Source organism: Daphnia carinata, chromosome 8, assembly GCF_022539665.2.
Source record: "Daphnia carinata strain CSIRO-1 chromosome 8, CSIRO_AGI_Dcar_HiC_V3, whole genome shotgun sequence".
Classification (NCBI taxonomy): Eukaryota; Metazoa; Arthropoda; class Branchiopoda; order Diplostraca; family Daphniidae; genus Daphnia; species Daphnia carinata.
The window spans coordinates 5,359,392-5,381,241 of record NC_081338.1 but is presented as its reverse complement, the minus strand read 5'-3'; the positions used below and the strand labels follow the sequence as shown (position 1 = coordinate 5,381,241).

At 41.1% G+C, this 21,850-nt stretch overlaps 3 protein-coding genes and 2 long non-coding RNA genes across 16 annotated transcripts; 2 read left to right on the top strand and 3 right to left on the bottom strand.

Annotated features, from left to right (window-relative positions):
* The first annotated feature begins 168 nt into the window (after positions 1–168).
* Positions 169–21,839, top strand: LOC130703964 (protein ELYS-like). Of its 4 annotated transcripts, none has more exons than XM_059496459.1 (10): positions 169–267; positions 328–483; positions 559–803; positions 870–1,132; positions 1,198–1,391; positions 1,447–1,695; positions 1,756–2,243; positions 2,303–6,448; positions 6,509–8,345; positions 8,409–8,649. In XM_059496459.1, exons 2-10 carry the CDS (start codon positions 375–377, stop codon positions 8,519–8,521), a joined length of 7,644 nt encoding a protein of 2,547 aa, XP_059352442.1. In that variant the 5' UTR covers positions 169–267; positions 328–374; the 3' UTR covers positions 8,522–8,649. The 4 variants fall into 4 exon arrangements, 3 of the variants coding, with proteins under 3 accessions (XP_059352442.1, XP_057381407.1, XP_059352441.1); XR_009421518.1 differs by adding an exon at positions 21,828–21,839 and having other exon boundaries at positions 191–483; positions 8,409–8,599; XM_057525424.1 differs by having other exon boundaries at positions 191–483; positions 1,447–1,691; positions 1,752–2,243.
* LOC130703969 (intraflagellar transport protein 74 homolog) lies at positions 8,732–12,815 on the top strand. Its single transcript, XM_057525433.2, is given in 12 exon segments — positions 8,732–8,973; positions 9,031–9,177; positions 9,242–9,280; positions 9,282–9,345; positions 9,410–9,553; positions 9,622–9,818; positions 9,880–10,056; positions 10,119–10,346; positions 10,408–10,607; positions 10,668–10,791; positions 10,852–11,076; positions 11,136–12,815. Coding segments are annotated over 12 exon segments (1,890 nt in total). The 5' UTR covers positions 8,732–8,835; the 3' UTR covers positions 11,343–12,815.
* Positions 11,162–13,483, bottom strand: LOC130703974 (glucosidase 2 subunit beta-like). Its single transcript, XM_057525437.2, is given in 8 exon segments — positions 11,162–11,917; positions 11,978–12,101; positions 12,162–12,194; positions 12,196–12,453; positions 12,522–12,789; positions 12,850–13,061; positions 13,121–13,218; positions 13,279–13,483. Coding segments are annotated over 8 exon segments (1,608 nt in total). The 5' UTR covers positions 13,409–13,483; the 3' UTR covers positions 11,162–11,432.
* Positions 16,260–17,477, bottom strand: LOC132088213 (uncharacterized). Its single transcript, XR_009421571.1, has 4 exons — positions 17,387–17,477; positions 17,081–17,327; positions 16,904–17,021; positions 16,260–16,832 (listed from the first exon to the last, which is right to left on the bottom strand). It is a non-coding gene; the product is annotated as an uncharacterized LOC132088213 (long non-coding RNA).
* On the bottom strand, positions 17,547–21,325 carry LOC130703572 (uncharacterized). 9 transcript variants are annotated; one of them, XR_009004721.2, is made up of 12 exons: positions 21,147–21,325; positions 20,800–20,872; positions 20,530–20,732; positions 19,803–19,838; positions 19,571–19,721; positions 19,425–19,493; positions 19,228–19,356; positions 18,730–18,988; positions 18,579–18,672; positions 18,399–18,468; positions 18,155–18,271; positions 17,547–18,078 (listed from the first exon to the last, which is right to left on the bottom strand). It is a non-coding gene; the product is annotated as an uncharacterized LOC130703572 (long non-coding RNA). The 9 variants fall into 9 exon arrangements; XR_009004720.2 differs by having other exon boundaries at positions 18,399–18,672; XR_009004724.2 differs by having other exon boundaries at positions 18,155–18,672; positions 18,730–18,822; positions 18,920–18,988.
* Positions 21,840–21,850: the final 11 nt, after the last annotated feature.

Sequence of the window (21,850 nt, the reverse complement as noted above, 5' to 3'; positions counted from 1 at the left end):
AAATAAAGGAAATGTCCAATATCCTATTTTTTAAACTATTCGGTAAATTTGGTTAAATACTAGGATATTTGAGATGATAAACTTAAAATTTCATTTTGGTTATCAATTATCAGTCTACCAGATAGCAGAATTTTTAGCACTAGAGCAACTTGTCTTTTCAATATTTCAGCACTATGTTCATTAATTGCCATTGGCGCCTTGTGGAAAATCAGTACACAGAAGATCAAAACGTGGGAAAAAAACGTATGATCTACCGTCATACCAAATGTAATTGTCGGCATTTTGAATCACGAGTTCCATCATTGGTTACTTATTATTTGTTATCAGAGCTACTTTGAATGATATCAAGGCTTTTAGAAAATTAATTTGCGATCATGGAATGGATTGAGCCCGTCAGTGTGAAGTCCGCTGTAAAATACACATCTTCACTAGTGGATGGGGCCGATCAAGAGCGTCAAAACATAATCCATGGATCTATTACCGGTAAGGTTTTATCATACCCATAAACATGATATGGAAGCAAAAGTACAACTCTTGTATGTTTGTTTTTCCCCCCAGAGTCCAACATAGCATGGTTTGCTTCTGGAGATAGACTCGATGTTGTGTCAACAACCCACTGCGGAGTGCAAAGCAGACATTTCTCTTGCCAGCAAGGACAGGACTTTTCAATTACTTGTGTAGCTCCAATCCCAAATGAAACCCTTGCCCTAGTAGGCTTGAGTTCTGACACCGGCTCTGGAGCGGTGGCTCTTTATAATTATGTCACATCTATGATATTAAATTCTTGGAGTGTGTCTCACAAGGTATGGTTACTTTGATACAATTCAAAAGTATAATTCAAAATTCTTCTTTTGAAATTTCTATAATAGGTTACTTGTGTTTGTAGCATGGAAATTCCAAATGCAAGTTACAGGCAATTTTTGAAGTCTGACTGCTTTCTTTTTGCACTGGGCACAGAAGAAGGCCATGTTATGCTACTGGCTGTCGACCAGCATTTCAAATTTAGCGCAGGAACACATCAGCTTGATTTGAATATTGTGCACTATGTCACTACAGATGACATTTTACAAAAACGAGTGTTTTTCAAACCTCCAGTGGTTTTGGTCATACCTCTAAATGACTCTATGTACAGGTAAACACATCTACATCCCTTTAAGCTTTTATTGTTTATGCAATGGAATTTTTTGATTATTTCAGGGCTGGTCGATTTGTTCTGGAGTCAATGCATGAATCCAATGCAGTGCTGAGTGTTCGACAAGAAGAAGTCAGTGCAACAGTGGTTAAATACATACCACAGAATCAGACCCTATGTGTTGGCTATAATACTCAAGGAGCTTTCCAAATGTTCAGCCTCAAGTCATTGGAATTAGATTTTAGTGGTTTCGCTACAGGTACTTGACCTGAAAATCTGTTGTTCAATAAATCAACTTAAAGATTCAATTTTAGGCTGTAATGGCGAGAAGCTCGATCAAATTCTGGATTTTGTGTTTCTGGAGCCAGAAGATGATCCACGACATTTTTGTTACCTGAGTGTCGTAGCGCAGAAATCGTGGGATTCTCATGCAGCACCTTACGCGTTGCTTTACTCGTTGACGTACGTCCGCAAAGAGGCCATCCCAGATGGCGGTATTTTATACGAAGATCTGCAGTACATAACGCTAAGATTGGATCTTAACTTCGGACCCTTGATCGTGGGTTGAATATCTTTATGATTACGTTAAATGTAAAATACAATTTCCTTTTCATTTTAGGTAGGCGACCAATCGAATGGAGAAGATGTCGAATTGTTGAGATGTCAAAGCCTAGCCTCATCTAATGGCAACACGAGAGCGACAGGTTGCTATGGCCTATGTTACTTTGCGATGAGCTGGAAAAACGGAATTTACTTGGCCATTTTTGACCTGAACCAATGGTACCAGGCCCAAATGCCTCCGCGATGGATTTTCGATGACACATCCAGAGTGTGTCCCTTTTTGGGATTTTACCAGAGCCAATCTGTTGGACGCAATCGATCGGTACAGCAAGTTTGGATTCAACCGGCCACACTCTCCGTCTTTCATCGCTCATCAACTACACCGGCCGAAGCCTTTTTTTATCCTTCGGCATTAAGCTTCCGCGCAATGGTCGTGTGTCCCCAAGAAGCGGAAAGTGTTATGTTCTTGGGCATGCAGTCGCTTCTTCTTCAAAAACTGTCTCAAGCTGGATCTCAAGTTCTTAATCATCCACACCGATTTTACGTTCAGGTAACATTTTTTATTGATTTTTTTTTTGAGTTTTCATTGACGTGATTTGTTTGTAATAGGCAATGAAAGCCGGACTCACGCATACCGAGATCATTGCACCGCACGCGGCCCAAATGGCAGAGTCCTTGTTGAATGTTGGGCTAGAGAACAATTCGAGGTCTTTCCTGATTTCTTGCATCAAGGATGAAGGAGCCAATTTAAACTTTGTTGAAAAATGGGCATGGCAGCAAGTAGTCAACTTGAAATCACTGCGTGAAAATCTTTGCAACATCCTTTTCGATCACTCGTGCCAAGAAATGGAGCGACAGATGTACAGTCAACTCTATCACGTGACGCATCAATTTAATAATTTGTCCGTCCTCTATGACGTCATGGACAAACGAATTCGATCGTTGAATTCCGGAATCAACGATAAACTCCGGGACAAATCGCGGGCCATTTACCTGCTCAGTTTGCATTTGGAGACGGTCCTGTGGTTCCTTCATGGCGGGCTCCTGCCGGAAATCGACGAAGATAGCGTCGATGACGTTGAAGGATGTAGTTCACTTCCCTATCCTCGCCGTCAACTGGAACAATTCTACCGGAATAGAAAATCTGAGATTGAGAGTCTCAGCTCCTCTGTCAAAGCAGCTGAAGTTCTTTTGATTGACCAACTGGTCCCTGCATCTGTCGTGGAGTTATGGGCAGAAGAAAAAGGCACAACAAACCAAAGGGACATTCAAACTTATCCACCTCCATCATTGTATGCTTTGCTATCAGCATATTTAAGGCCGGACGTAGACGATGTTACGAAACATCGTCTAGTTCAATACGTCTTTATGGATTTGACTTGGATCTATGGCCGTCACGCTCATTACGGAAACATTTTGCAACATCTAGTGACCTTTCCGTCTACCTATTCACTTAAGCCCAGCATGATCAAAGTGACGCAGGCGTTCTGGCATTTGGATCATCAAAATTTCGACGACGCTCTTGGAATGCTACTTGATCCATTGGTCCACACGATGGACATTACCAATGCCCAGCAGAGAGCTATCCTTCGTGCGTTTCTCTACCAGGACAAGCATAAGCACGCGTTAAAATACGCTACGTTGCGACGGCCTGTCTGTCCCGAGCTGGAAGACATCCAGCTCCATCTGACGATCCTGATCGCCAATGGTTTGATCAGTGATGCACTGAGTTACATCAGACGCAATCGCAATCAGCGTAACAGCGTCGAATTGATGCAGCATTTGCTCAACGGATGTCAGGAAATGCGCAAAGTCAGCGTTCTGTTAACTTTGCCATTGTCTGAGGAGGAGGAAGATCACGTGACTAACTTCTTGAAACAAAGCAGGAACATCGACCTGCAAGAAGCTTTGCTCCTCTTTTATATTCAACGCTGTAAATATCCGGATGCCATTGCCTACAGTCAACGTTTGAATCAGATGTGGCCGGCCCGTGACACCATTTCCAGGGAACGATTCAACCGTCGTGAAATGTTGATGCAGACGCTGATTGGTGCCCTGCCGCCCATCACATGCAAATTAGCTGCCATCGCTAATTCTCGTCCTCCGACTTCATCGACATCTTCTGGTGGTTTGAAATTCCCGCGGCCACTTTCCGTTTCTGTGTTGCCGGCTACGTCCAAAATCCAATCAAGCGGTTCCAATTTCTTCCGCACGGTGATTGAACAATCACGAGCCACTTGGCTAATTGAACAGAAGCTTCACGAAGAAGTTCAAACGCCATTGAGGCCTAGGAAACGCAAATTGGACGATCCAGAGGCTGTACTGTATCCGGATGAGAATCAGCCGGAAACGACTCCATTTTTATGCAACATTGTACAACCAGCTCAGCGCAACATAACCTTAGGCATGTCGTTGTGCTTTCCTTCGCCTAGAGGCGCTCCAGATTCAATGGACATAACTTCCGTCACGGAACAAGATGCGGATGCAAGTCAATCGAGACAAGGAAAACGGCCACGATTCTCTTTATTTCCTAAAGCTATTGCAGCTATGAAAACGGATGCAGAAGTTGTTTCAGTTTTACAAACTCCACCTATCCGGCGATCCAGGCCGTGCCATCCATCGATTACTGAAGCAGATGGCAGCATTTCTAGTCGACCCTCATCCATTTTGAAAGATAAGATGCGGCGTTTCATGAACTTTTCTGCGTTTGAGACAGCCGGACGACCTGCAAGCGAAGCGGATCCGTCAGAATCAGAGACGGAAATGGAAGTTTCAACAGCATCGGCCAAACAATTACGTTTCCGTCTGCCGCAACCACAAGATGCTGCCTCACCTCCACTGGACATTTCAGAAATTGCGGCCGTCTGTTCAGTACAGGAAGACGATGACATGGAAGTCGTGACGGATGCCCAGCACTCTAATCAGCATAGTCTTGTAGTGGGAGAGGATTCCCAGTTTCTCAGTTTTGAAGATGATAGCGAATCTGCTTTTGTTTCAGAGGTTGCACAAGTTGAAGAAAAACAGGTGCAAGAAGAACTTCCAGGTCCTTTGCCTGTTGAGAAGGTGATCCCCGATGAAGAAATTTCATGTTGTGGCATGGAACTAACCAACATAGATTTGCCTGTTGAGAAGGTGATGTCCAGTGAAGAAATTTCGAGTTGCGGCATGGAACTAACAAACATAGAAAGCACAACTACCCATCCCATCATTGTATCCGAGTCTGCTTTGCCGGATGATGACGTAGAAGAGGCACCGACGTTAGCTGTTCTGGAACGCGTTGTCGAAAAAGAACAACCAACGCTCGTCATTCCGGGGGTGCAACAGAGTCAAAACATGGATGAATCATCGAATGATGAAAGTGACATTGTATGTCTCGATTCTAGTAGCGATGAGGCTGAAGGAGTTGACAGTAAATCAGTTGAGAAAGAGGAGGAAGAAGAATTGGAAGGAGATTACGATGAAGTTGAGGAGGAGGAAGAACCGGAAGAAGAAGAACTGGAAGAAGAGGAAGAAGATCATGGAGTAGCTCAAGAAGAAATTGAAGAAGTCAAAGACGATATCGAAGTCATCGAAGAAGAAGAAGAGATTAAAGAAGATGATCAAGTCTTGGATGAAGAAGAAGTTGAAGACGAAGACCAAGTTGTAGAAGAAGAAGAAGAGAATGAAGTGAAGCCCATCGTCAGTAGACCAGTGGAAGAAGAATCCGAAGTTGAATCTGAAAAATCAGTGGAAGAAGATGATAAACCTCAGGTTTCAGCTGTGCCGGATGTTCAAGTTGAGCCGATCTCTGAACCAGTAGAAGATGAAGCGGAAACTAAAGTGCCTGAACAAGTATCACAAACAACCGAAACTGGTGAAAGAACTGTAGATATTTTACAAGAAGAATCATTCGTACCAACGATCGATTATGATGAAGAAGATGAAGTCTCTGAATATTCGCAAAGTATGGAAGGATCGGTTGATGAACAAGAAGATTTGCAAACAAAGAAGGAAAATCTTGAAGATTCTTCTTCTTCTTCAGAAACCCATCAAAGTCTTGTGCGTTCAGCCGTGGGTCATCAGACAACTATATCTACCAGCATTTACAAGCAGAGGTTCACCATGTCATCATCTTCTTCATCATCAGAAGAAGAAGCCAATGATTCAGAGGACAATCTTCAATTGCAAGAAGCTGCTGCATTGCGCAAACCTCGTGTTAGTGGCTACAGTGAAATAGAACCAGATTTTGAAAGTGTTTTTGATGTAACAGAAGCAGTCGCTGTCCAACCTGAACCTACCCAAATGGAGGAGGAAGATAGCCAACAAAGCCCAGCTGAAGCTAGCGGCTACAGCCAAATTGAACCTGATATGGATGATGGAGAGACCGTTGAAGATGAACCAAAAGAATTGGATGTTCAACCAATAGAAGAAACAAGTCCAGATCCAATTGATTCACCACATAGTCCTGTAGCTGCTGATGTGGGGTCTGAAGACGAAGAGGGTTGCGAGAAAGTGGATGAACACGAGGCAGAAGAAGAAGAGGAGGATTTCGAATTGAAACTTACAGAAACACCAAAGGCTATTTCAACAGTTCGTCCTTCCTGTTTGCGTCGGTTCTCGATGTCTTCACTGGCCGGTTCTGAAGGTGTTTCAGAAGAAGATGAAGTCATTGAGCCTGAAATGTCACCGACTGCCGAATCGCAGAATGTTCATTTCAAAGATGTTGAGGAAGAAGAACAACCGAAACCCAATGCCCAGCGCAGTAGCGTCTTTAAGGTATTAATTCAGTTAGATTTGAAAGGATTTCCCATTAACTTTCGTTTCTTTATCTTGTAGAGTCGACTTCATTTGACCGATAGCGAAGCTTCATCAGATGGCCAAGATGATGTGGAAGCTCCTGCAGCTGAAACTGAACGAACGTCCAGTTCAGTTGAGGAGGTGGTCGAACCCGAACGTAAAGTGGAAACTGACGAGGGTGGAATCGAAGCTGAACATTCTGACGAATCAAATCATACCGAAGGTTCAACGACCGATGAAAATGTGGAATTAAGGAACATTTTGGAAGCCCACGAGAAATTTGAAGTGCCTTTCATTCCCGACGCGGCTGTTATCACGTCACAAGTGGATCTGTCGACGATTGTTGAGGAACGTTCAATGGATCAATCAACGATGCTTGTTAAAACAGGGAAAAGTCCATCGCTGGATGATGTCGGAGAAGAAGAGGAAGATCAAGAAAAGGAAACTGAAGATGAGGGAAACACAGAAATGGATGATAAGGCTGGAGACACTAGTGTTGATTTGGACAATGTGGTTGCGGCCAAGGAGCATGATGAAGCAGAAAAAGGAAACACATTAGAACCGCCATCTTCCTCTGATGACGACACGGTAGAGTTGGAATTGCCTCGTCCAGTACAGCAAAAAGGACGTTCCAAATCGCTGATAATGGGCTCACATGTTCCACTTCCCTTTACATCGAGACGAAGTGTCTGGGAAACTCGAGAAGATAGGGATCGTTCACCTGAAAGCATCACATCGGAACCTCCGCAAAAGTATGAGGACATGATAGAGAGTAATATTAAGAGGAGAACGAGGAGGCATAGCTCTTCCACTTCTAGTACCTCACAGGTTGTTACACGACGTCGATCCAGCCGTTTGTCCACTTCAGTCATGGAAGGTCCAACTACTCCAGTCAAAGAAGAAGTTCTTCCATCGACCTTACCAACTACGCCTCCCAAGGCTAGCAGAAGACGCTCTGAAGCGAAGGGCGATCAGCCTTCAGCCCCACCGAGTTGTGAAGTCAGTCCAGCGGAGAGTTCATATTCGGGAAGAAGTAGTGTAACTGGAACACCGATACGACGATCCGCCCGGATATCAGCATTACGTGATCGAACGCCAGAACCGACAGCCTCGACAGATGCACTTTTAGCTAGTCTTGTTGGACGCATCCGAAGACATAGTTCTGGTCCGGGAGGACCCGATCTCCTGCCAGCCTCACCTCTGCGAAGATCCGGCCGAAAATCGTCTAATGTTTCACGAGATAATTCACCGACCAATAGTGTGACGTCAGAGCCACCTCCAGTGAGTACCAGCCGAGAATTAACGCCCAGCAGGAGGAAACACACACCGGCTAAATCGTTATTAAGAAGCGGGCAGAAATCAGTAGCCCTCAATTTGTTCCCTCTCGAGGAAGAGAAAGAAACAGAGTTTGCACTTCCATTTGAATTGCAACCCAAAATGCAATCCGGATCGTCTTATCAGGATCTTTCTGTAGCCCCAGTCGACTCGGATGAGTCTATCAGTCTAGACGAAATCAGTTTGCAAGGCGATAGCACCAGTGGAGTCAAAAAACAGAAGAAACCTCTCAGCAGACCATCGTCTGTTGCATCTGGCCGTTATAATTTGCGCCGTGCAGGTGCTGGACGAACTTCTGAACTGGACATCATTTCAGAGGAAGCTGCTGCAGCCGCTGAAACAGTGGCATCGAATATGAAACGGGGCCGGGAAGATGCGTCTGAAGAAAGCTCAGATCAGGCTGGCCCGTCTCAACCAACTGAAGAAGGTGAAGATGAAGAAGAGAATCAAGAATCGAATGAATCAAGTCAAAAGACGATTCAAACAAAGCGAGTGGTTCGAAATAAGAGGAGAAAGAAGGCGGAAGAAGTGGAAGTAACAGGTATGTGTTAATTTTGATGTCGTACTCATCAGTATTTAATTGATTTCATTTTATTGAGTAAAGAAGAATTACGTTTTGCTCCTGCATCTCGTCCACCACCCAAAAGTCTTCCAAAACGAGATCCTGTAATCAAATCCCGAACGTCGGTCCGACGTTCGATGAGATTAGATAAATAAGTTACCAACAAAAAATGAAAACAGGAGATTTTCAGGGAAGATATCTTTATTATTTTTTCTTTTAATTAATTTTCCTGTGTTCCGTCTACTTGTTTAGTTATATATAATGTAATGGCTTTATCATTCATCTAAATGAATAAAATTGTGATGAGTGGCTGTGCGTGGTATGTTTGGGGGAGAACAAGTCTCCAAGGCAACGCTTTTCCATGTAAACCAAACATTGAACAGGAACCAGCTGTGTACCTTCCGTACCCTTTGTCTACGGACAATGATTTGAGATCACAGGAACATAGGGGCAAGCTTTTGTTCACGAAATGGAAAGACCTCAAACTCGACGTGGAAGCTCAGATACCAATTCCTTTTGGGAACAACATCAGCAGGAAGCCAATACCAGTCAAAGTGGTGCAGACGGTGGAATAATCAACTCGTCATCAAGACCATTAACACGAATGGTAATATTTTTTAATGAATATTTACTAAACCTTACTAATAAAATATTTTTCACTTAGGCGAACGAGTACGGAGTGCAAAAATCAAGTGGAATGGTGTCTGCTGGATTTGCACAAAGGATCTCTACCGTCAATCGCCCTGGATCTCGTGCTGGCACGGCTACATCAGGAACCAATGCTATGAGAGCAGTCACGGCTTACAGTCATGTATTTCTTTTCATTTTAATTTTAATTTCCTGTATACTCACCTTTTTTCTGAATTCTTAAACAGAATACGGCAACAGCTGACCGACCAACAACTCAGCAAGGACTTGGGAGGTTTAAAAACAGCTTCACGTGGACTCCCTCAAAGGCAAATACAAGACAAATCTTATTGTACGAATAGCAGTTTGAAATGAGAATCGCTAACGATGAATAATGAAAGCCTGTCGTTGATTAGATCTGGGAGTGTTGCGGGCCAAAATGACGGAGGTGAATGCAGAAATGGGAAAACTTACCAAGGGCATTGAGAAAAATAACAAGGAATTGCAAAGTCTACCGTCGTTGGAAAAGCGAGTGAAAGAAATGGCTACGGAAATAACAGGTTTGCTTTACGTTACTCATAATATTGATGTTTCATGTTAAAGCTTATTAGTTTCCGTCGCAAGGTAGATTTGCAGAGCCAGGCTGCTGATTTGAATTTACTTCAAGAAAAGATAGCCATCAGTAGTGACGCCTCGCAAATGGAAATAGAACTTCAATCGTTGCTGATTCAGAATGAACGCGAAGCTCACGAAGCCGAAGATATATTTGAGATTGTCAAAGCAGTTAAAGAGAAAATTGCATCGTTAGAACGGGAGATTCAAATGGTATGCTTCGAGAACACTTTCATCGTTTGTATAATTCATTCAAAAATGTTTGTTTTCACAGGAAAACGATGAGGCAGAGAAGTTTGTAACATCTTTAGCACCAGAAGATCAAGAGAAATACTCGCAGTTAAAAACTGAGCAGAACAGATTAGCAAAGGAAGTTGAAAATACAACTACGCAGTTGACTGTACTGGAAGCTCGCGCTCGGAAATTGGAAGAAGAATTGCGTCTCTCACCCGTAAATTGAGTTTTGAAGTTTTTGAATTTGGATTTTTAAAGAATAGATATTTGACATTGCAGGTTAAAGAAGAAATGTTTCAACTGCGCCAGTCTCTATTTCAATTGGAAACCAAATACGAGCAGATGACTGAACAAGATGCAAAACGTCTGGATCCGGAAGGAGAGCGAGCTCAACTGGTGGCCAGTGTCAAAAGTGACAATGCCGAGGTGGCTGCTATGGAGCTACAAATCAAAGAAATCTTGGCCGAAACAGAGAGATTGCGAAATGAACTGCAAGAAGTTGACAACGTAAGTTTTATCAAATTGTTTATTACTCGTTTTCTCAATTCTTTCAAAAAGTATTTGACAGACGTACGAGGAGAGTCAGAGTGAAAGAGGCCAGAAATATCGAGACTTGCGAAAACGAGAGCAAGTCATGGATGAATTCTTGTCTTCATGGGAAGACAATTGTATCAGTGAAGTAGATCGTCTCAAAGAACTGGAGACTCTGATCACACAAACTTTGAACAAGATTGGCAAACAACAATCTCTAATGCAGCTAGTGCCCAGGTTCTACCACAAAAAATGACATTCTCAATTTCTCAATATCATTTTTTATAATATCAATAGCATATCAGAATATTCAACTGCCAAGGAAGATTACCTGGTCAAAGAAGGGGAGCTAGAGAAATCACGAGCAACTGTTGAAGGCATTGCTGTTGAGTACCAGCGGTTGCAGAACAACTTGCAAAAAGTAAACTAATATGTTATTTGATTTATGGAAAGAAAACACAATTTATTGAATGTAATCTAGATGGAAGACCTAGAAAACAAAGTCCAAAATGAATTGAAGATGCTAAAAGAACAGCTGGCCACAATCGAGATGAATTCCTTGAAATTCACTGGTGTAGACGATTTGCGGCACGAAGCGGAAGAAAGAAGAAATCGGCTTCTGTTGGAACAGGAGGATTTAGCCGATAAGAAAAGTGAAATACAAGCTCGTGTTAGTCGATTGCAAGCACAGTGCGACAATCAACAGGTAACAATAGAACTTAAGGCTAAGCTGTCAAAGTGTACAACAGTTTATGTATGTGGTAGATGGAGCTGGACAAAAACGAGACTCATGTAGCTCTCCATGTATTTGACGAAAAACTTCGTCTGCTTGAAGAAGAAAACGAGTCCATTTCAAAGTACTTAACTGAAAACGAAGACCTTTGCAACGTAACAGCACGTCGTGAAACTACTATGGATGTAGTGAAAACGTACTTAGAAGGTTTGCAATTAATTTATACGTCAGCAAATTAAACACAAAATATCATTTTTAGCATGTATTCGAAAAGGAATGTTGCTTGGAAAGCAAATATAATTGTTGCACAGAAATTCAAAGCTACTCCATTACAACTCGTCGTGAATTTCCGAGTCATCGTCGTTCGGCTTTCGTGGCTCACTGCAGGCAGCTGGTGTCGTGAATTTCATTTCGTATTCACAACGGTTCGGCTCGGACACAGAAAGAAGTTGATTTTCCATTCCACATGTCAAGTGAACCTTGAGAGAACGCTGTGGTCCATTCCAGCATTGAACTCCTTTATCATACTTCATGGCTGCGAACTTGTTTCCCTCCGGACCGTCCCAAGAATCCCAAGAACCTAGGCGAGTCTCACTGCCTCCATGTTTTGGCCTTTGACTTCCGTTGTCGAACGGGCACAGCTTGTAGGTGTATTCTCTGTCGCTGTACTCGTAGCACTGTCCGTCCATCGGCTGGAACTCTTCATTGGGCCCGTAATCTTTGGAGTTGGATTCTTCCAACTGACGGATTTCTCGCTCGAGATCTCTCAACCGACGATCAGCTTCATCATAGTCATTACGGGCTTTATTGGCAGCTGTAAAACGAAAAAGGTAAAGATGACATTGGAAGTAAAATTGGGTTAACTAAATAATACCTTCAATTAGCGACTGTGTTTCAGCATCGTACTCAATTGAACTTGGGGTAACAGGAGAAGGTTTCACAATTTCTCCCTCTTCTTCATGCTCCTCTTCTTCTTCTTCTCCTTCCTCTCCCTCAGTCTGAGTGCAAATACTTGGTTAATTTCAACAGTGATATCACCATTTTTAATTAAAATTTACCTCTTGGATAGGTTCTTCTTGGTGATGGTCTTCGAGGTAATGGGATTTCCCCAGCTTGCTGCTCTGGCTGAGAAGGAGCTTCTAAGCCTTGTGCTTTCATGATAAAGGGTTTGATCAAAGGCCAACCAGTGGTCACAAACTCATTCCTTTCCATTTCTTCTTCATTATGTAAAAAGAATTTGGCTTCTTCAACAGAGACAGTACCATCTTGATTTTGATCAAAAGCTATGTGTGTTTGCAGTTCTTCAACTTGAAGTTTGCCATCCTGATTGCTGTCCAGCCAATCAAATGCCTGAATCAAACAAAAAATATATATGGTAAATAGTTTTTCTTTGTAGCAGAAATGTAGTGAAAAACTACTTTCGAAGCTTCAGTTTCCCGCTGGGATCTTTCTATTTCTTCTTTTTCTTTCATGGCTTCTTGTTCAATTTGACGATATTTGTCTAGAGCTTGTCTTTCGGGCTCTTCTGCTTCATGTTTCTCTCTTTCCTTCTCAGAACGAAGAGCCTCTGCCTCTAGCTGTTCAGCTTTCAAAGCCATATTTCTCTCTTGCTGAGACAGCTTGGCCTGTTTTCCCTTGTTAATGTACTCCAGTTTGATGGCATATCCTTGACTTTCCAACTCATATCTGGAAACAGATTATCTTTTTATCTATGTTTCAAATTCGATATCAAAAGACAATTTTTACCTTCTTTGGGCTTCTTCTTGGGCTGCTGAACCAAGCTCTTTGCAGGTGTTAATGCATTTGGCACCAGACTGGTACTCATCTGCTGCATCACAACAATCACAAATGCCATCATTGACTCGGGAAGATGGGACAACCATTGCTTCATGGCCCAAATTTCGACAATAGAAAGAGCCATTTGGACAAGCAGAAGTTCCTGGTTCGTCACTACCATCCTATGAGAGAATATGACATAAAATTAAAAGATTTACATAACCTATAGAATATGACATACCTGGCAATCACAGTAATCATCATTGACATATCTAAACGGAATGGTTGCACTGCCATCCAAACAAGTGAAATCACTGTCTGGGACGTACAGAGAAGCTCCTAGAAAATTAATGTGTTATTTTAATACTACATTTAACTTAAAGATGAAGAAGAATTTACGTGCTAGCGAAACTCCTCGTGGACGTGTCACTTGGGTAGCAGTGGCCGTTGTTTGTTTCCAAAGCACTGCTGATGCACACAATATGAGCACATTTTGAAAAACTACGGCACGAAATTCTTTATGAAACATCTCTCCTACTTAAATATTATTTAGATTGATTTTAACTATATTTTTTGAAAGCGATAAAGCGACAACCAGTCTTCCAATAAATGGATAACAGACTGAAATAAAATCTGAAATCTGAATGGACAATGAATTTTTATCGATTATGGACCTTCAAACAGTATAGCCATCTAGCGGTAAAATAGTTCTACCGAATATTTAATACAATGATGGCGCGCCAGTACGCTACAGCGCGATGCGTACAAACTTGTAAATGTCAAATGGCGTTATATTCTTAGACTGAACCGCGCGAGGAATGCACAATGTATTTCTAAGAAATATGGTCCGCCAAACAGTATTTACCTGCAGGGCCATGCCCTTATATCATATCATACATATATCATATTTCGAAAGGAATTTCGATCTAATATGGCCCTGCAGGTAAATTCCGCAATGCAGTCCCACGTTTTCCAGTTGTCACTTTTCTAAAAAAAAGACATTCAGCCACCTATGGGGCGTTTTCTAAAGTTCAATTCGATGGATTTATTGTTGAACTTTAGAAAACGCCCCATAGGTGGCTGAATGTCTTTTTTTAGAAAAGTGACAACTGGAAAACGTGGGACTGCATTGCGGTATTTACGTCGTGCAATGCAGCTGTTTTTTTAAATATATTGAATAGTATGATGCACTGTTTTTCGCCAGCGCGCTGTCCCATACAGGCGCGCCAGCTTCGGTTTGGGAAAAGTCGGGCTTATTTTTTTTTGTCGGGCTTATTTTCAAGCCCCTAACTTCTTGAACATCGAGAGCCGTTGAGTGAAATAAAACTGGATACCTTACCAATAGATGGCTATACCGTTTGGTGGGTCGTCTGCAGTATAAATCCAAGGTTCATCATCATATGTAAGCTTGCAGCATTTTTGTTAGCTGGCATGTAATCGAAGTTTTCTAATTTAAGGTGATGGCATTCGCGTTACATTTTAGCCAAGGCCTACTCTACAATGGGATCAATTTTTCGCGGAATAAGAATCTCCTAGAGCTATGTGTTGCTGTATCATTCTGATGGTAAAATATCTATTCAATTTTAAATAACTTTTTAATTTCCTTCTCTTTATTGGCAGTGATGTGACAGTACTGGTTGGTGGGGTTATCTAGAAACAAACTTTTTCCATTTTCCCATCCAATCTGTGAGACAACTTTGATTATTTGCTATAGCTAGAACAGTAATGCATAAAGAAAGAAATGTTCACATTTTCTTTAGTGAACTGTTCCCTCATTGACAAAGATTGGAATATTTAGTTGAAGCAACTCTGATGATATTCAGTTGCAGTAATTGGATCTTGTTTCCCTTTTCATGAAGGGTGTTTTGTCTTACCCGCAATTGAAGATGCTGCCAAAGATTATGGATTTTCTTTCAATGGCTACCACTCTGCCAAAGACGTCTTCCTAAACAAAACGGTATTTAGTCGATGGTTGAGAAATCATGAGTTAATTAACTAAAACATCTTTAGTTACAGAAAAGAAAGTTCCAAATGCCAAGCCCGTAGAGATGGTCTACATATTGTCAATCGAAAACTGTCTCTATCGTGAAAAGGATATGGATATTTTGGTCCAGCCCTCACTCGTTGTGTGTTCAAAGTGAGCGACATGGTTATGTTCACATTGAAAATGTAATCCACATCTCCTATGTTATGGTATTTGTATCTTTCAAATTGAAGCACAAAGATAGGTTTCTCATCTTTTCTGTGGCCCCATTTTACCTTGATCTGAATTTTCTCTGCATTCCAGGTTTCATGTTGAAATTTTGCAGCTACCCGTAAAAGATGTCCAGCAGTTACATTTTACTGTTTCAGAATAGAAGACGAAAAGAGAGGCTAGATTTTTGAAGACCGCTACACACGGTTAATTGCTGATTCATCCTGAATAGTAAACATTTTTATTTTCATAAGTTAAAGTGCATATCTGGGCTCCCTTCTTTCTGTGGCCCCGTTTCCCCTAAATTTCTAATAAGCCCGTAGGGGGTCATGCCCCTACTGTACGGTATATTTAAAAACAACATATACCGAGGTTTGGAGGGCTCTGGCCGGAAAGGGGACGTGGGGTTCCGCTTAGTCCGATGATGTGTTCACGGAGGGCGACGTGGATGCCCACAAATCCGAATTAAAGGTTAATCGCTCCTGTAAAAATGTTCCAAATCTTCGGCTCTTCTTCCGGCTTCTCTTAGCCAATCACCGGGTAATCTCCCCGGTGGGTCAACAAGGCAGTGTCTCCCCCTGCCTGGGTTGACGGCAACTTTTGAAAGGGCTATTGTGCCCTTTTAAAGTTGCACAAATAATTCTGAATTGTAGAGAATTGTCAATAAAAATTTTTTTATAAAATATGTTTTGCAAAATTCGTCTCTTTCATTGTCTGTGTTCGCCGTGTATGTATATATCAAATCTTTTTTTATTACCTTTATTGTTTATGCTACCTTTGATGGTAATCATTGTTTCCATTTTGTACACTATCCTGGGATTCGAACCTCAGACTATCTACATTTCAATCGAGTGCTCTACCACTGAGCTACTTAGAACTGTACATGACATAATCCAATTTTTAAAGCATATCTACCTTTGCAGTATAAACAAGGATATTTAGGAAGAAAATTTGTTGTTCGTAACACTGTAATTGGCGTAATGGTAAAGCATTGGACTAGTATGCTAAAGGTTAAGGGTTCGATCCCCAATGCAGCTGATAAATATAATTCTCAATAAAAAATCAATTCAAGTAAATGTATATATTTTTTATTGTCCCTCCATCCTCCCTCAAATCCACCACTAATGTTTACATTTTAGAACACAATACAATACAATACAATACATACATACATACATAACTTAACTAACAGGTTGGCTGCCACGCCACTAAGTCTACAATTTCTACGTCGCTATCATAAAGATAGCGACCAAGGGGGACTGTCCGCTGACAAGTCCGGGCTGACATGATGATGGAGACCGTTGTGGGAACGCACACCCCTGGTCTCCACCACACATCGGGCAAAGGGAGTCCCTCTGGTGCGTTGCCTAAGCGCCTTACGGCGAATCTTGGGCAGTGGCATCTGCTCCACCTCATGGCAGATAGGCCATGAGGCAGAACAGCGCGGCCCGTCCCTATAAAGCTACAAAAAAAAGGGGAGAAAAAGGGCGTGGCAGCCAACCTGTTAATTAGTACTACACAATTACACACAATACAAAAATGCAACGATACCGCAAACACCAGGCGATGACGTGGCGACCACGAGGCGACGGGAGAGGCGATGATGGCGCGACGGGCGAGAAGGTGACGTGGCGACGGGCGAGGCGAAGACGGGGGCGACGGGCGTGGCGAAAATGGGGCGACGGGCGAGGCGAAGAAGGCGCGACGGGCGAAGACTGGAGGAAAGATATGTGTTGGCTGGAAAGTAGCGAAAGGCAGCCTGCTGAAATAGTGGTTGTTAACCGTTGACACATAGAAAAGCAGGCTGCTTTTTACCAGATTAAAACTTACAGGAAACGATGAGTGGTCCAAGAGCCTAACAATGTCATGATGCGTTGCAATCCATAGTTTGGTTTGATTGGTGACCATCCTTCAGGGCCAGCATTCTTTGTACTTTTAATTCCAAAAGCTAAAAAAAGGCATAGTCCCACTAATTTCATACTGACTGCCAAAATATAAGTATAATACCTCACTCCTCAATACAAAATCTTGCTTCTTGAACGCTTCAGTAGATGTGATGAGAAGACTGAGGAAATGGTGATGGTTAGGGGTTTGCAAAACCCCATATGCTGTGTTTCTCAGACGAGACAGGACACAACGAATGGACAAAGAGTGGCAGAATGAAATTATGATGTTCCAACACATTTGACTTGTGTTGTTTATGACCTTCCTTCACCGTCAGCATCCTTTGCAGTTTAAGTTTCATGAGCTACGTCTTAAAAACAGAATCATATATATCATATCATTCTGACTGCCAAAATATAAACTTTATACCTATCAACGAACAATTGAATAGCATGATGAAAGCAAAATAATAAATTGCAGAAGTTTGTGGCTATGGCAGCTGACCACCTGACTAATCTTTGCAGAGAAACAATCCATTTAATGTGATTCACTTCAAATGTACACAGAAGAATGAAAACTTGAAAATACGAACCATACCATTAGATTTTATTATACTTTTCTTGGGAATGTAACACATAAAACAAATAATCAGAAACCAGTTTCACAGTTCACTGCTATTTCACTTGTCATAAAAAAACAAGTCCATCAGCGCCATCTTTTGTCATAATATACAACCAAAAATGAAAGTCGCCCGTGAGTTTGGACAACGGATAAACCGAAACGCCGATTACTTTGAGCTCAAGGACACTGTGCTGGTTTAGCGAAATGACGAACCAACGAACGCGGACGAAATATCGCACTTGCTGCGACTCCAACGGCACAGTAGACATATGATTCCAACGGTTTCTTCTAATCCGAATCGAAGTTTCACTATCGATCCACGACGCAACTTTATTTTCATCGAACTTATCAGAACCTAACTTCAGAAAGGCGTTTTTCCCATGTTGCAATCCTGTGATATTGATTGGTGAATCCGGAAATGTATTTTACTTTTCATTGTCATTTTGGGCTCTCACCTTCCATTCGTACACCTTCTAATCCGATCGCCTTCTTCTGGAAAACTAAAATACCCATGAAACGGGTGGCGTTATTACATATTTATTCGTGAAAACGTTTGTTGATTTATGATGTACTTACTCATAGCTGTCGGAAGAAGGTACTAGCTCTTCTCACCTCTGTTGCGGATTCACCTTTTTCAGAATCGTTCAGTTTACGCGAAGCGTTACGTAGGAATTCGCCGATCACGATAAAAATCTAATTAGATGTTTTTAAAGCGACTCAATAAACGGATTTTGTTTCAAACTCTTGTTGTTTTAAATTTCTTTCCGAATTGCATTTTGATTTAGGCATAATTAGCTGCTGTTATGAAACTATAACGAACCCGTAAAAAAAAATTCCATAATGTCCACCATCGCGACAACTTGTTTCGTGTACGCGACGGCGTGATCTATCTATTTAATGGTTGTTTAAATTAATATATAAAAAGATGTAGGCAATCAAAAACAAAAAATGAATAGTGAAAAACTGTTGAATCAACACATCCTGCAGATTTCCTACTTACAATCTTGATTCATTACAATCGAGTGGATGCCTTTACGATGATGCTGGTTGTGCAGTCCGGTAGTGGAACAAGAGAAGATTTCCGAAATTGCTTTCTGTAAAAGACAAAGAAAGCTATTTTAAAAAAATGCACACCATCATAAGTATATTACCAAGGGAAAGGAGAAATACTCCCTCTTTTACGCTTTTAAATAATAAAACATGGATCCTCTCAGCAATTTCGTCTTGGAGGTTCTTTTGTTAAACTGCGATAATACAGTTAACAAAAGAAATAGTTTGCGTGAAAAAAAAAATTGGAGTTGTGCGATAGACTTCAAAGTCGTCATTGACGTCATAGTCTACTTGCAATTTCACAGAAGAGCCCAATGCGCGTACGTCTTTTCCGGTGTTGCCCTAACAACCTGCATTCCACTACAATAATTGGTAAAAGAACAAGAAAAAAATTAAAAAAAAAAGGGAATTTGAATATGTAAAAGATCGGAAACAAAAAGAAAAGGGCAATGTTTTAATTTTGAAAATCTTTGATTTCTATAGCAGATGCTAAAATCTTGTCTTTTACGCCCTCACGTACACGGCGCAGGTCCTTACATAACAATGCGGAACGCTTGTACTAGTCCTATAAAGATTGGAATGATCGAGCAAAGACTTACTTGTGGGCAGTATGGAGACAGACACTAAAGACGACGTATTCGTGAAAAAGTAAGCCAAACGAAAAGAACCAATTTTAGTAGCAGGCTCTACCACTAGACGTTGTTCCTCTAGGAAATCCACTGCGTCATCTGGAAACAAAATAAATCATCGTTTTTCAAGGTTAGCCTACTAATTGAATTCATTTATAGAAACAAACCCAGATCATTACGTATCATTCGAGCAATTGTTGATAAATTGGATTAAAGGTTAAAATCCTGTTGCATTTCTGCAGATAATAAAAATTTTAGACGTCCCATTAACAATTCAATTGTAATTCAAAAAAAGCAATAGTTACGGTAACACCTGTCCAGTCATATTGTTGGTCTTGCCAGTGTGTCGCAATCGAGTGTTATGCGCTTCAATAACTGAACTGTCGTGCCTGACATACACTCTGCAATTGGATTTCCTTTTTGCTTGCCACGCATTGAAAGCAATCGTTACTGATAATCTTTCGCTGGCGGTAACATTACATGTGATAAAAAATTATGTAATCTAACGTAAGCCAAAGTATTTTTTTTGTTCTTGTTAATCTTACCACACACGTATGACAGAAGATTCCTAGATGCGGCTTCTGTAAGTTTCCACGTATTTTTTTTTTTTCGAATTACGGGTACGCCAGTAATGTAATCCTGCAAGATCTAAAATTAGGATAGGAAATTAGTTGAATACGTCATTAATTGAACTGAACTTATCAACTACAACGTGGGTGTTACATAACTGCTGTGCGTACAACTTATTATAATATACTGAGAAAATAAAGAGAATAATGATGCCGGATATACGAGAAAGAGACGTCAAAGACGCAAGTAGTACTTTTCGATCTTTACGCCCTCCTTACTTTCTCTATTATTTATTTATTATTACTTTTTTTCGTTAGGTTTTTCATTTTTAAAGTGACGGCATCAAAAGAATCTCAGTTATGAGGTTCATTCTGTACAAACATTGTATGCGCTTTCTATCACAAATCTACTGGGAATTGATTAACTACCTTTCAACGTCACCCTCCAAAGTATTTTATTACCGCACATATTAAACGCCAGACCGACTAACCTCATCCATATGCCCGGGGAATCATTAATCTTTTTACATCAGATTGTTAATATAATCTAAAAAGCATTACTATAAAAATCGGTAGTTGGTTAGTTGAGCAAAAAAAAAAAAAAAGTCTATTCGACTTTGACGTCACCCACGTACGTACCCCTTTAAGACTATCTAGGCTATCCCATGTTCCAATTAGAAAAGAAAAAAAAATTGTTTCATACCTTTGTTAGGGATCTATTCGTCTGTGCAAATATTCGTGCCAGAGTTATCCGTATCTGCCTTCCACTGTATGCACAGACACTGCTCATGTGCAAATATTTTAATCCACCATCACATTGTCAGGCTTGACTGTTGCTGAGCGAACGCTTTTCAAGTAGAACAAATAGATGTCTCTTTACAAACGCGACGTCTCGGCTGAACAGGCCTGTAAGAAAAACACAACATGTCCATATTACATTCAACGACTTGTAAATTCATAACTGGAATATCACCCAAGACGTATATAGATTTCCGTCCATCACAAATTCTAGCTGGCACAGGACGCTGATAAAACAAACGGTTGTCCTGTACAAATTTCATCAGTTGTTATTGCATTTCGTAGTTAAATAAAAGCCAACAATCGATTTTTGGCTGCATGGAGAACCTGCACTAATGGCACTAAAAATACAAACACACCAGGGCTCAGCAACAAGGCAACTGGCTTGTTCTTTCATGCCATTAGACTATTAGAATAGTGTTATTAATAGTTTGTTGTCTAAAGCAAAAGAGAAACAAAATTGGGGTTTCACTACTCAGAAAATCATCAACCAGCTAAGAGGAAAAAAATTGGGAGCATTACCGAATTTCATGAAGACATAATGAAGCGTGGAATTCCATCTTCAAGAAGTTTGTGCCTATTCTTGGGATCGATTTGATGAAAAACAGCCATTCTGTACCTAAAATGGTGTACACAAAATCATCGATATCGCATTTCGCAACAATGCCACAACGGATCTCGTTCGACACTGAAACTTACAGTTTAAATATAGACATACCACTTTGGCCATCGCAAAGCCGACAGAAACGTTACTTAAAAACTCCAAACTTAATACTGGAAAGTCTACCGTATAATGGCGAACAAAGAGTGCTGTAAAGCATCAGCGAAAACGTTTTCCAGAAGACTCAATAATGGCGCGATAAATGCCCCCCTTTAGATCGACCAAAATAAATGAAACCTCTCAAACTCGATGCGAATTATGTGCTGCCATTCACGATTGGTCGAATGATTTCAGGTAGCGACAAAGCCGTTCTTATAAAGCTTTTACAAACTTTCCAACTAGATAGCTCCGGACTTAATGGTTACAAAACTTCTTTACGGCAGCAAGGTAAAACCGTAACTACGTCTCCCTTTTCTTTTGCCTTCCTGGTACAGTACATCTAATTCACGAAGTAGCATTCGATCGGCAAATAAAGATTATCTTAGAAAAGAACCCTATGAATAACACAAATAGATTATCTGATACCTTTTCCACAGAAGGAGCAGATTTTTCCCGGCTTACAATT